The sequence below is a fragment of the Pseudopipra pipra genome, chromosome Z (assembly GCF_036250125.1).
Source record: "Pseudopipra pipra isolate bDixPip1 chromosome Z, bDixPip1.hap1, whole genome shotgun sequence".
Lineage (NCBI taxonomy): Eukaryota > Metazoa > Chordata > Aves > Passeriformes > Pipridae > Pseudopipra > Pseudopipra pipra.
In genome coordinates this window covers 30,870,038-30,883,953 of record NC_087581.1, presented here as the reverse complement: position 1 = coordinate 30,883,953, position 13,916 = coordinate 30,870,038, and the positions used below count along the sequence as shown (strand labels likewise).

General features: G+C 40.8%; 1 protein-coding gene across 8 annotated transcripts in view; it reads right to left on the bottom strand.

Annotated features, from left to right (window-relative positions):
• Positions 1 to 3,443: 3,443 nt before the first annotated feature.
• LIFR (LIF receptor subunit alpha) overlaps positions 3,444 to 13,916 on the bottom strand; it is a 94,238-nt gene continuing 83,765 nt past the window's right edge. For all 8 annotated transcript variants that reach the window (XM_064641738.1, XM_064641733.1, XM_064641737.1 and 5 more), the window contains 4 exons: positions 13,169 to 13,330; positions 12,034 to 12,127; positions 11,421 to 11,499; positions 3,444 to 10,763 (listed from right to left, as the gene is read on the bottom strand). In XM_064641738.1, coding sequence (XP_064497808.1) covers positions 10,125 to 10,763; positions 11,421 to 11,499; positions 12,034 to 12,127; positions 13,169 to 13,330 — 974 coding nt within the window. In that variant the 3' untranslated portion in view covers positions 3,444 to 10,124. The remainder of the gene's footprint in view (positions 10,764 to 11,420; positions 11,500 to 12,033; positions 12,128 to 13,168; positions 13,331 to 13,916) is intronic.

The window sequence follows — 13,916 nt, the reverse complement described above, 5'->3', positions numbered from 1 at the left end:
TGGCGACACATCACCCTACAGTGGTGCAGGCTGAGCACGAGCAGCACAGCTGTGTGGTGCTGGCCAGGCGCGGGGGGGAGAGTAGGATAGCAAAGATGCTAAGTGGTTTGAATAATTTAAGAAAAAAAAAAGTTCTTTCTGCATCCTTTTAAAGATAATCAGAGAAACATCCCTCATCCACGTCTCCACTCTCCCTGGTGAAGCTTGGGGCTGGGAGAGAGGCTGCGGTTTCCACTCCAGGGGACGAGCAGGAGGTAGGTGCCAGAAATTCAGGAACATCTGACCACAAGTAGGAGCTCGCCCCTCCGCCCTCAACCACCCTCCCTCTGATGCTGGCTGGGGCAGGGAAGGGGAAAGAAAGGTGGACAGTGCATGGCAGAGTGATTAGTCATTTTCTCAGGAACTGGCCTGAATGTGCTGCTTGCTGTCTCCAAGAATGTTTATTAGTCACATTATTTATTGCTTGGGCTGACTCAGATGCTAGGCATGATTCTGGTGCTGAACGGGATGAGCTCCTGCCCATTGACAGAGCATGTCTCTTTTGCCACAGGTACCTGTGCAAACCAGCAGTGAAGGCAGCAGTCACAGGTGCTTGTGTCTCTCTTTACAGTTTAATCCCCTTCCTTAAACTCCAGTTCTTGGATTTCTTCCTAGTTTTCCACACTAATCCCAAAATATGCAACTTTCCATTTACTAGGGCTCCACACCTGCCACCATGCCAGCCTTGGTGGACTGAATCAGGCTTTGTGCTGGGCACTGGCTGCTGGGCATAGCTGCCTCCTGGCTGCCCCTTGCCCTGCCCAGGGCAAAGAGTGTCTTGCTGCTCTCCATCACTCCTCCATCTCCATGGGAACCACTTGGGAATCAGCAGTTAGGTTTAATCTGGTCATCCTAGAGGAAAATAAGGAAAAAAGAAAAAAAATAAACAAAAGGGAAGTCAAGGGAAACTAAAGCCAGATGAGATTTAGCAATGATCTCTATGGTAGGCAAATCCTTGCTGCACTGGTGTGTTCTGGGTGATCAAAGATGAGGGACCAGGAGCTTGTTTCCATCCCAGTCCTCCCAGCCTGGCCCCCGGGAGCAAAGAAACAAAGAGGAGAAGGAGGAGGAGGAGAAGGAGGGGGCTGCCAGTGTTGGGAAGCTGCCCATTCCCCAGTGGAGCATTGGCCTGCGGTAGGTGCCTGTTAAAATTTTGTGCCTGTTACTATTTTGTCAGCCAGACTTTGCTTTTTAGAGAATGTTTTCATTCTGTTCATACAGCAAATAAGCCCAGTGGGAAATGCACTGTTCCAGCTCTGCACGTTCATCTCCCTCCATGGCAGTATAACCTCTCACGGGGAAGATCTCCTCACTTTAGAGGACTGGATAAAGTACAGTTGTGATTTACTCATGGAGAGCAGCAGTCAGATCCTGTCAGACAGATGTATCTTTTTACCAGCATTTTATTTCTTGAGTGGTGTGTGGGGGGTTTTCCCTTCTCCAAAGCAACACCTTACTCTGATGTCTGAGTCAGTCGGGGCACTGCCTGCTCCAGCAAGTGCATCCCTCTCTCCCAGTCCATTTTTTCATTTGTTTGAGTCACTGTGGGCACTGTGTGTCAGGTGTTGAAGTGTCCCTGACTCTGCACTTGGGCATTTCACACATGGATAACAGCCTGGCACTGGCACCAGATTGTCACTGCAGCTCTGCAAGGTCCTGGCTTTCTGTCCCTATGGACAGGACTCAGCTTATCTGAAAGTGCCCTCTTGCCAAACCCCCTGCAATGGGGACTGCCTGGCAGTGCTTTGACCGACTGCCCTGATTTCTCTTGAATATCCATTCACTGTCAGAGCATTTTTCTTTGTTCATTGTGCACAGGACAAAGACGATATTGTTCCTCTCCTCCTGCTATTTCTTTTTAAAGCTTCCCTCAGTCTTCCTTTCTAGGAAAACAACAGTGCTGGTCCTTTCAACACTGTCCCCACAGGGCATGTTTTCCAGCACCTTATGTTACTGAGATAGGTGGAGAAGTGAGGAAGAAATGGAGCTGCACAGCACAGACACCCCATGTTCAGGGTCAAAAACAACAGCTTTCTAACTTATTTTTTGTTTTGCAGACCTTTAAATAGTTTCTAGTGGCAGTAGTGACAGCATATGCCATCACTTTTTGTGGACATAGTGGAATTTTCCTAATTTTTTCTGTCTTTTGTAAACATTGAAGGAGCAATATTCAACATTTTCTTTACCATTTCTCTTGCTTCCATTTTTTTTCCCTCTCTACAGCTTTTAAAGTTGGCATTGGCAAAGCAGAATTCAAAAATGAAATCACCAATTTATCATCACGTTTAGGCAGTTTTCATTTTAACTGATTGTTCTTACCAAAACATATTTTTTTATAACTAACACATTATCCACGCACAGGGACTCTGTAAGCTTTATTTATGTGTTGAGAGAAACTTTTTGTGGTTGCAAATCCAGGGGAATGCTTTACTCTGACGCTACAGCAAGTGCCACATTAGGAGCAACCAGCATGGACAGCACAGTGAGAGTCAATCAGAAGGTAAGGATGTGTGCTGGAACAGGGTGACACAGGGACAGAGAACACAGATGGTTTGACTCCATCTCCCCATCCTCATCACAGTGGTGAAAAATGGGACAGTTCATGGTCCCTGGGAAGAAGCCGCTTGCTTTCATGGTTCTCTGGTGCAGCTGTCACATGAGTATATCCATGCCGATTGATGGGATTCCCAGCTGTGAGCTGTGTTAAATATCAAACCCAACAGGGTTCTTTTAGCTCTGAGAACCAGAAGATGGAGTGAGATCGGTCTGGAACTCCAGCCTGCTGTGCCTGCACTGACCAAAGCAGTATCAGGGCTTGAGAGGCCAGCTGTGGGTTTCATCTTTGGAACAACTGAAGCCTTTCCTTGTTTCCACAGCTCTATGACTTTCAGTTTTTTCATTCCACTAAAATACACTTAGAAGTGCCACCCAAACCAACCCTACAGTGCACAGCCCAGGCCCATTCATCCTGCTGCTACACTTGGAGTAGGGATGTCCCTGTGCAGACCTGTCCACCACGGAGAGCCTCCGGTAGCTCCTCTCTGCAAACAGACAGCCCGAGTGTACAGGGAAATCACATCTCAGATGTCAGCTGCCTTAGAGCCATAAGCTCAGGAAGACACAGGTAAGTGAACTGGCCTTCTTCTTATCACTGCATCATAGAGCAGGAGGGCTTCAGTGAACCTTGTATGCACATGCTACAGCATGTTGTGCCCAGGAGAAGCTGCTTGGGGAGTATCTGTGTTACTACCCACTCTGCCTATCAGGAAGCCAAGGCTGTGCTTGCCAGATCCTGTGGTTATTTACTCTGGCACAAAATTAGAATAACTCTGTTTGTACTGGAGCATGAGCAGAATTTAACTCTTACCTAAAAAACAAACATGAGAGCAAGGAATATGAATACATTTAAGAGTGTAAGAAAATATATTTATTAAATTTCATGGCAATTGTATGGCAAAAATTGTTAAATACATGCGTACTTTTAGACACCCAAGCAATACAACAGGAATTACAACAAGCAAGCAAACTAGGTTTAAAACATAGGCAAAGTTACATCTTAATGTTAGGTTAGTCTTAAATGTCAACTGCCACACTGAAATATTATATCCCCAACATGATCCCATGCTTCCTTTTTCAAGCATGCATTTGTTTAACTGCTTAGCTGATAAATTTTCATATTGATATACTTTGTTGAATCAGTATTTTACTTGGCATGCTACACCTTCATTAAAGTGCCTTGTGATGATTTTCCTAAAATTGTAAAAGTACTTTTTCAATAGCGGATTTGGAAGCTGGAAAACTTCAGTATCATTCAGCAACAAAAAGACGTTGAATGACTGATTACATTTAGTGTGTTATGAAGACTAAATCAGTACATCAAGCTGACAAAATATTCTCAGAATTAATTTCTACAGATGACTATATCAAATTGGCAAGTAATATCTTCACTAGTATTAAACAAAAGTCCATTAAAATCTTTGTAAAAACAGAACATAAAAACATCTCTAAACAAATTATTTATGCTGTAAAAAATATGGTATAAAAAGAGCTAAAAAAAATTGAACCTGTTCACAGTATGTATTTTTAATGTTACAGCATTATAATACAATGTTGTGTGTTTTTTTGGGGTGACCTGTATGATTCCACCAGTTCTGCTGTTTTATGCACCACAACAGTCTCAAAGTTCAAATTATTGTTACCTTCAAGTAGGATTTCAGATAAGAGTTGATTCAGTTGTCTTCTCTTTTTGCTATCCCCTGCTTCACAAACTTTTATGACATCCTATGAAACATAAAATTGTTGTTCATCCTAAGCCACTCTTGAATCACATTAAGGAAACACTGACAAAGTGATGTTCAAGAATTCTTTTTTTTTTTTTATTACTATTAAAGAGTGCGACCTTGCCAGTTTCTATTTTACCTTGCCCTGCTTGAGCTATTTATTTTTTAAGTTTTTCTTAATCCAAATAATGAAAATGAGAGCATTTAATTTTTTGCTTCGTCCCTGGGTCAGTTTTACTCGCTACATTTTGCACAACATGAGACCAAATGAGTTGCAAAGATATTGAAGCTTCTTGTGGAAGTTGTGCATACACCTCCACTCCTGTAGCAACAGTCAAAGTGCAGATTTGGGACTGTCCAAAAACCTACCTAGAGATTTTGTTAGATGTCACATTAAAAAATAAGGATTTCAACTGTTCTGCTGCAAAAAGTCACCTGGGCAGTGCTGTCTCAAGAAGAGAGAGGGATTATTCCTGTCCTCTCATGAAACACTCTGCCAGAACAGCTCACCTGCACAGGGACACTGAATCCCTGCCCTCCAAAATGCAGAAGTTCTCTGAGATATTTTTATTATTGTAAAAGCAGAAGGAATTAATAGAATTTTTGTAGGGGAAAAGTATTGTCATGCACCCTGGGACAACTTGCAAAGTTACAGAAACCCTGCCAATACCATCTGAGGTTTGTTTGCATAACATGCAGAGAGGAAACAAACACTGGCTATCTTAGAAACTCTGGGGAAAATCCAAAGTTATATAAATGGGGGAGGGGAAAGAAAATCTTTATGGAATAAACTTTTCCAGCTTCTAAGGAGATATTTAATAATTTTAATCAGTTCTAAACATAATGAAATTAGTTTTTAAACACTCCAGCATTTCTGAATCCTTGTCTAGCATTTGGGCTCTTGGACTGTGTTTCCAGGTTTGCTAAGGAAAACGGAATGAAAAAGCCAAAACCAAATATTGTGAAGTGCCAACAGTATCTCTGAGCATCAGCCACAGAGGGCACCACTTAATGCACAGCATCACGAGCACTGTGTAGTGTGTTGGGAGGAGTGCAGATGGCAGCTGCTTCCTCAAGGTGAAACTGCATCTCAGAAGGCATATATTCATGCAGAGGGCTCCAAAAATAAATCACTCTGGCAATTGCAAGCCAAATTCCTCTGCCATATGCACCTAGATACATAACGATGCAGGCACACGTGTCCATAAGGGGTTAGGACGTAGTGTTAAAAATATTAATGTCTTTTGCACTGAAATCTTCATCAAAGTCTGTGGTGGAACTGAAGATGCTACTTACATGGGAAGCTCTCCATAGGTTCATGGTACACAGAGCCTCGGCAGCAACCTGATTCTCTGAATGTTACATTTTCCTTATGTATTCAAAATTCTTTTACTACATTTCTATCTACTTGTAGGGATATAAGTATTCTATTTGCAAAGCAGTATTTATTTAAAAACAGAGCAAACAATTTCTCATTGCCTTTTCAGAGTGATGTCTAAATGCCTTCTCTCTCCACTGCATCCAACTGCCTTCATTTTTGCTACTATTCATGTTCAACTAAGTGTCCTGGAGGACACAATCACAGGAAACACCACAGCCCTAAGCTTTACCCTGCTGAACCTGTCAACAACAACAACAACAACAAAAAGGCAGCCTGAATATGCCTTTTCAGAGCAGCCTAAAACTTGAGGTCAGCAGGAGTGTGCTGCTGCCGTGTTCTTAGCCAAGGAAAGTTCTGGTCCCCCACATCAATCCAAGACGAAGAAACACGGCGCATTTGCCAATTGTGCCGTGACAGACAACACGGCCACTGGTTCCCTTTGGAAATGGTTTACCCATGAAAGCAGCAGCTAGGGATAATAAAGACAGCTTACCACAGCAAACATCAGTTTTCAGGTTCGAAGTCTGCCTATACAGCCACTGCATAGCAGGGGAGGTAATTCACTGCCTGCCTGTAATATTAGCTTACTATTTTGTTGATATATTAACTAGTAATTCTGTGAGGTATATCACATGCAGATCTACCATCCCAAAATTTAACACACAAACCTGTGATCCCAGATCTCACTGCATGTCAGAACAACAAAAATAATGAATGTGTCAAATAGGAAAGTGCACAACATTACATCAAATGTGACTGATGTTCCATGCATACAGTGAACAGTACAAAAAACCCATTACAAACCCCAAATTGTCACATATGACAGGCATGGCTCAAAAATAAAAAGCAGCAGAACTGATGATTTTCTTCAGAAAGCAACTGCTTGGCATTAATACCCTACATCTCTGAATACTGATCCAACTTGAGGATTGATGCACGGAGTTAGGCATAATAGTGTTTTGGACATAATCCCTTCTGGTCATATCCCTTCTGGAAGTCTGCTGTTGGTTTTTTGTGGTTTTATTTTTTTTGTTTGTTTGTTGGTTGGTTGGTTTGTTTGTGTTTTTTTTTTTTTTTTTAAATTTTTTAAAAGCTGCACTTTCTATTCTTCTAGAAAGAGAAACAAAAAACCAAAAGAACTAAAACAAAATAGATCATCTATAAAGGAACAAGATCTTTCAGAAAGTGATGGTAAGGAAATGCAGTACTTCAAGCTTCCTAAGGTATTTTTCAGAAAAAAATTGTCTGAAGAGGCTCACCAGGAAGCCCAAAGGCACTAGTACAAGAAGTCTGATCCCCTCTGAAGCTTACAATTATTATCAAAGCATTTAGAGGCTAAAGAGCACCATGCTTTGAAAGTGAATTTGGTACAAAGACATTCCTAAAGATGTTTTACTAGTTTAACATGGCACTTGGGCTCAGAAAGCAAGTCCATTCCCTGACAGTCCTTGTCATTCTTCCTTACAGCTCCATGCACCTAGAGGTGTCTTCACATGATCACAACATTAGCACTCAACCTCTCACTACGCATCTAGCATTTGGATTCACTGCTGAAAATCTGAGATAGACATTGGCAGCACTGAATAGGCTCAAAGGAAACCACAGACGTGAAGCAGCTGAGCTTCCAAGTGCTAGAATGACAACTGCTTGCTGGTTCATAACTATTAAGCAATAATGATGCTACAGATACTGCACAAGCCTATGTCTCTCCTGCATTTGCCCTACTCTTCTCTTACTGAAGCTGTTGCTGTCAACAGGACTCTTCTGCCCCGCATCCTGGAAGTAAGAACATCAGTCAAATAAAAGGTATGGTCAGAGTTTAAAAAAAAAAAAAAAAAATTAATAATTAGATGAGAGAGTATCAAGGCAAACCATGTATTTGTGGAGCTTTCCCCTACCTAGTCACTTAGAAATGGACCAATTTAAAATGTTGTTGCCTTTACTGAATAGGAAGAGCAGCACATGGAGAAACCTGAGTATGTGATGCTTGTGTGTAAGTGATTCACCATGGGAGCACTGCAAATGGTCTTAGGCTGCTGCCTATGAGCTCAGTGTGTCCTCTGCAGCCGCCCTGACTTCCAGTCTGCTCAATTAAAAATTGCTAGTACTCTCAAACTTCAGTTTGATTTTGTTTCTTGCAATACACAGGCATATGAAAAGCACAGTTATTCTTCATGATCAACTGTTCTGCTACAGAGGGTTTTTTCATTTGGATCACCATACAATACTGATTGCTCCTCTGCATTTTGAAACTGCTCTATGAAAAAATGCAAACCACTACTCATACACTGTCCATGACATCTTCTGCTTTCAATTAAAAGCATATGACAGCACAAGCTAAAATTCCTCTTAGGAGATAAACACATTAGGCCAAATCTACACTAGCGAAAAGAAATGCTCTAATAAAGAGGTATTGTGAAAAAGGTTTGTTACTATCAGGATTTAGCCACTTGTCAACTATTAAGCACAATGGGTAGAACTGCTTCCTTTCATGTATTAGTGTTCTGAATAAGAGGCCATGAAACTTTCTCTTGTGCTGATGTCTGATGACAAATGGACATCACTCTTTTCACTGCCTGTCTTTTCATTCGCAGCCTTAATACTCCAAGACTCAACCTCAAAAGCCGAATCCTATCTGTGCTTTACGTCTTTTCAGAGACACTTTGCCACCCCTGCCAGATCTGCAGACTGAACTATTTTTCACTTCTTCACAGTTCAGTCTTCCAGAAGGCACACATGAGCAGTTGTTACTGATGATGATTTGGATACTATTTAGTGTTGTGCGTTTTTGTCAGTTTTGAAATACCTTTGTATTTTCATTCTACAGAGAAGGCAGAGACATGCCAACAGTTGAAACTGCACCATCCATTGCTGCAATTACCACAAAGTAACTAACGAAATGGAGGTCTAAAAAAAAAAATGGTTAGGGCTTTATGGAGACCCTTTTTGATCACGCTGTTTAACATATGACACCTCACCACTGTGTTTTACAGTAACAAACAGGTAAGTTAGAAAGTTTCTCCTGTATGCTAGTGAAATCCATGTATGCCACAGTCTGAAGTTTACACAGTGAAATAGTTTACAGTTACAGTTTACAGTTACAACTGTCTAGAGATGCATAAGTGAAAACAAGCATGTTAAAAGATGATTGTTCTGAACACTCCTTTAAGCACAAAAATGTACATAATTTAAGCTTTCTTTGCATCGCATATCTGGTAAAGGAGAGGTAGAAATAGCCACATTAAAACCTCCTTGGGTTTCTCCCTGCCACTAGAGAAATCCTACTCTGTAGTCCCAGGTAGGATTTGTAGAGAAGGTCCTGTGGGGTAGACACTTGAGATCAGCCAGGCAGCAGGCAATACAAAGCTAATACAATAAAGACCATCCAAAGAGCAATTTCTTCTCAAGGAGCTAGTACTACTACCTCTAATTTCGCATGCCAAGCAGCTTGGACAGCTAATGTGAGCAGACAGAGATTTCCTCATGGCTTAAATTACCGCATAGTGCAAAGACTGCTGGACACTAAGGGTGAATGGAGTACTGTACCACTTTGAAGCAGGAGGTCTGGAGCAGAAGCTATTAAATACAAAATGCATTAGTGCAATACCTTAGGAAAGATTAACTCCTTAACCAAATGATAGAAAAAATATAGAGCATTCTAAGTTAAAAAAAAAAAAAAAGGAAATTTTAAACTTTATGCAGTTCTTATTGAGGTTTCAATCAGTGTTACACTTTTTCCCCCCAAGTTTGTACCCCTGAGTCAAACATTGAATAAACATTGTACAGTAGGTACAGAAACTAGTGTCTAGTTAAAAAGCAACAGGTTTGAATGGCCATTGCTTCAGAAGTGTTAAACAGTGACAATAACTCTCCATATAAGAGAAGGAAAAAATAGCACTCTCATTTGCTCTTAGTTTATAACTAGGTAAAAGATCTCAACAGTTTCCAACTACACTGTTTCTGTGTATTAGGCTGACATTTGTGATAAATGAAACCTTCAGTAAGGAAACCTGTTGGGGCTGCATCATTTGAGTCTGCATGGTTGAGAACAACTACAACAAAGCAAAGCAATCTTTCCAAGTTATAAGTTGCATGAGACTATGTTAATCTTGGAGCACTATGTGAAGGCAGGCAGAGTTCTTTGACTATGATTATAGGGGCTCTAAACTCAGTACCCCGTATATCCAATATATTTTACTAGAGTAATAATTAAATTGCTATAATTTTTGCCTTTCGGCCTCTATTACAATGGAATATTAACACTTTCACTAACTCAAACATGGTAACGTTCAGCTCACTAGAACTTCTGCTGACTGTCTCCAAGAATAATTCATGCTTTTTGCACTTTTCTTCTTGCTTTCTTTACAACATTGGGAATAAAAGCTTATTTAGAAGGCTGGTTCAGGAGCAACAAGGACTCACTGTTAATCATTTGGTTTGTTCTGAAAAAAATGTGTGAAGGACCACCCTATGTTAATGGGTTTAGGAGAGTCTTCATCATCCTTTGGGGGAAGAAGAAACTGTCGGGAATTAATGGAGCACGGGCTCCCAAAGGATGCATTTTCATTGTTGCTTTCAACTGATCCAGGAGAGTCTGGAGTGTCCATGTTCCAGGCATTTGTGTTTGCTTGAGGTCTGTAACCTGCAGTTTTATCCAATTCTTCCTCCACAGGTGAGCGACTCTCTGTATTCATAGCATTGACGGACAGCTGCATTTGTGGCTTATAGCCTGCTGTAGTCACTACGTCTATTTCTGGCTCCTCCTCTGATTTAATTTGAGGCTGATACATGGATTGGATGTCAATGTAAACCACCTGAGATGACCCCCCAGGTTCATCAGTAGGGGGATTTGAGATCTCCTCCTCAATGATAGGGGGGCAGTAGGACACAACAACATGGTTCTCCATTTCTGAGTCAGAGCCATCTTCAGGCACGGTGGTGTCTGCTGCTGGGGACATCATCTCCGTGTCTTCAATCTTGGGAGCTGCAGACTGTGTTTCCACCACTTCAACACTATTGGGGGTGCATGGGTTCATTTCCAGTGTTTTAAGTGTCTTATTCCCCTGAAGTGAGAAAAAGGAGAAGGGGGAAAGACTTAGCTAAAAAATCTGGAAAACATGAAAGCAACAACTCGCCCAAATTACACCAGTATGTCACTTGTGGATTGTACTCATCCCACAGCCATTTATACACTATAACCACAAAAACTGGTTATGATTTTTTGGCTCTTCACATATTCCTGTTAATGTTAAAAGTATTTTACACAAACTAAAGAGACTTGAGATCTTGCAGTAAGTGTTTGAGATCTCTTTCTCCAAATCTCAGCTTTGTATAACCCATTCCAGAAGGCTGTTTAAATGCCCACTTCCATCTAATGTAATTACCAGGAGGTTAGGATATGGCATATACACATCCCCATACTTTCTACTTCTGCTAACACTGTCACGAAGACCGGTGTGTTACTCCCACATCGTTATCACATACTGACACTTCTCATTAGTTCAGGAAAAGAGAAATGCAGCAGTCCTTTCCTATTGCAAACATTACAAATAACTACACTAAAAACAACCTGACCGAAGTTACTCAGTAAACTGGCTTGTTTCCCCCTGCCACAGGGTTTTTTCTGCAATTGGAACAGATGAGTCAAGGTTTGCAAAAGAATTCTTTAACTTGCAATATCTTTCAAGAGTTTAAAATACTAGATTTAAAATCAGAGTTACCTCGCAGATGTTCCTCTGAAACTGCAGTGCCTTACTGTTCTCAGGATTCGGGATCTCTGGATAAAATGTTTCTTTAATCCTTTAAAGATGAAAGAATAAACTTCTATAAGTTAGCAAGGCTTGAAACAGATTGCAAATACACAAAAGGAGTCAGGACGTTTCTCTTTAATTCAGAATACTGAAGACATCTGGTGCAAAGATTTAGTGCATTGAACTTTCCCTGAGCATAATGGAAAAAACAGCAACTTTCTTTTTTTTTTTAAGTACGGAAACTTGATATGTCACATTTACTAAAAGTAAAGATGAGATGTTTACCTGAGTGTTTGTGGATGGCACAAATTACAGTATGTTGCCAGTTTATTTCCATCTGGGAACCATTTATAAACAGTGCTCACTGGGAGACAGGCTCCTGAAAAACCTTTTTGCATTCCTCACTCTGACCTCTCTCTAATGTGTCTCCTTCTACAAGGTGTTTTTGCCATCCAACTTTGAACAAAGCCCACTGACATCTTTGGGTACTTAGAGACAACAAAGAATGACTACAATGGTGGAATACCCTAGCACTGAAACCAACCCTTCCAGGAAAAGATGAGAACTGAATGCAGGCACTCACCATTCCCTCTTTCGGTAGCAGAAGATGCTGGCCACCACTCCAAGCAGCACCACCACTGCCACGGGGATGAGAATTGCAATGATTAATCCTACAGCTGGGGGATAAAAAAGGGAAGGACAGTAAATATATATCCAAAGTTATCAGCAAGTTTTAGGCCTTTTGCAACATCCACGATGATTAAAGACCATTTCATCAAACTTATGTAACAGCGGACTGCAAAGTGTGACCTATACCATTACCCTTCCTCTGGGCTGGAAGGGCAAAAGTCCACCCAATAAACAGAGCTGATTCAGTGACAACTACAGGAATCAGCAGATACTTCTATCTGATTGCTTAATCGCAAAAGGCTTCATGTGCTGCACAAGACCAATCCCACTGTGATTCTGTTCTCATTAAGCACCGGAATTGCACTTTCATGCTACCTGAGCTGGCCAAGCCTTTGGTAATGGCTCTTATAGGCCAACAACTCATTGCACTAACTGCACTGTCTCTTATATGGTTTACAAGGCTTCTAATCCCCAGGTTTTAGCTCCAACACATTCCCACTGCCTTCCTCCATTGATATTAAGTGTCCCAAATTTGATTTTTCATGTATTTCAGTTGCACTACAGTGTCTTTTATTAGAAATACTTTTCTTTTTCTCTCATTCCCCAAAGTCAATCTCTTTTTTTTCTAATTGCCTTTTTGTGTTTGTTTCTGTCAGGGGATCAATAAAACTGAATTCAAAGCAGAGAGGCATCTGTTTACAATTCTGAAAATGATAAATATTTCCACAATGTCTTTCTTCCCACCATCTAGTAGCAGATATTCATCATGGGAAACCTGACAGAACAACTAGCTGCTTGAGAAGACTAAGCTCAGACTGCACCATATTTAGTAGTAGCTTAGAAGTTATTTTTCTTGCATACGTTACCATGAACTACAAAGTAGCTGCAATAAGAAAGGATCTTTCCCTCACCCTGAACTGTATCAATTTTTGTATTTATAAATAACCAACTAAATAAAGGAAATATCAGACTATAGGCCCAAACTACCTAAGGAGACCAGAAAAAATCCAACGAAATAAGCTCAGCTTTATATACATTGTACAGCTCCTGTACTTAAGACTATTAATGAACAGGGATAATCAACTTACAGTCCTCCTTTGTCACCACATAGAGGCTGTTTGGAGGGCTCAACCCACCAGCAGTGTAGGCTTGTAGCTCCAGCTGGTAACTTGTTTTCCCTTGAAGATCAAGTATTTTCATAGACTTCTGTGTTAAGTTAGTGATGTTGTTAACTTTAAGTTCTGGATTCCCTGTTTTTTTGGAAGCAGTCAGAAAAGCATAACTGTGTAAGAAAGGATTCACAAAGACAGCCTGAGCTTTAGCAAAACTTTCTTGAAGCCAGCATATGAAACCTGAAGAACAGTCTGTGTAAAGGAAAACTGAAATAAGGAATCCTATCAATGCTGGTTGCTTATACAGCACCAAACAGCACAGGAGTGTGGTGTTGCCACTGCAGAGTGACCTCATTTCCTTACACTCCTGCTTGTCCTCTTATGTCAGTGTGAGTCAGGCTTCAGTTCTGTACAAAATGGGCACTGAAAGAATATACCCTATTAAATACAGCCATGTAACCTCCTCCTGTCTCATCTACTCAGGGTATCTGTGCACAGGACAGTGTGACACATTGCTGCTTAGTCACTGCACAACTTTATGGCCTGACTGAGCCAGGGTTTTCTCCAACTTTTGCTTTATATTAAAAAACAACTGTGCTAACCACACAAGGAGCTGGTTATTTTAAATGCCTTTGTCACATATCAGGGGCCAGTTATGCCAATGAGTAATGCAAATGAATTATTATTAAAGCATCTTTTTTATTAAAGTGAAATTATTTTTTTT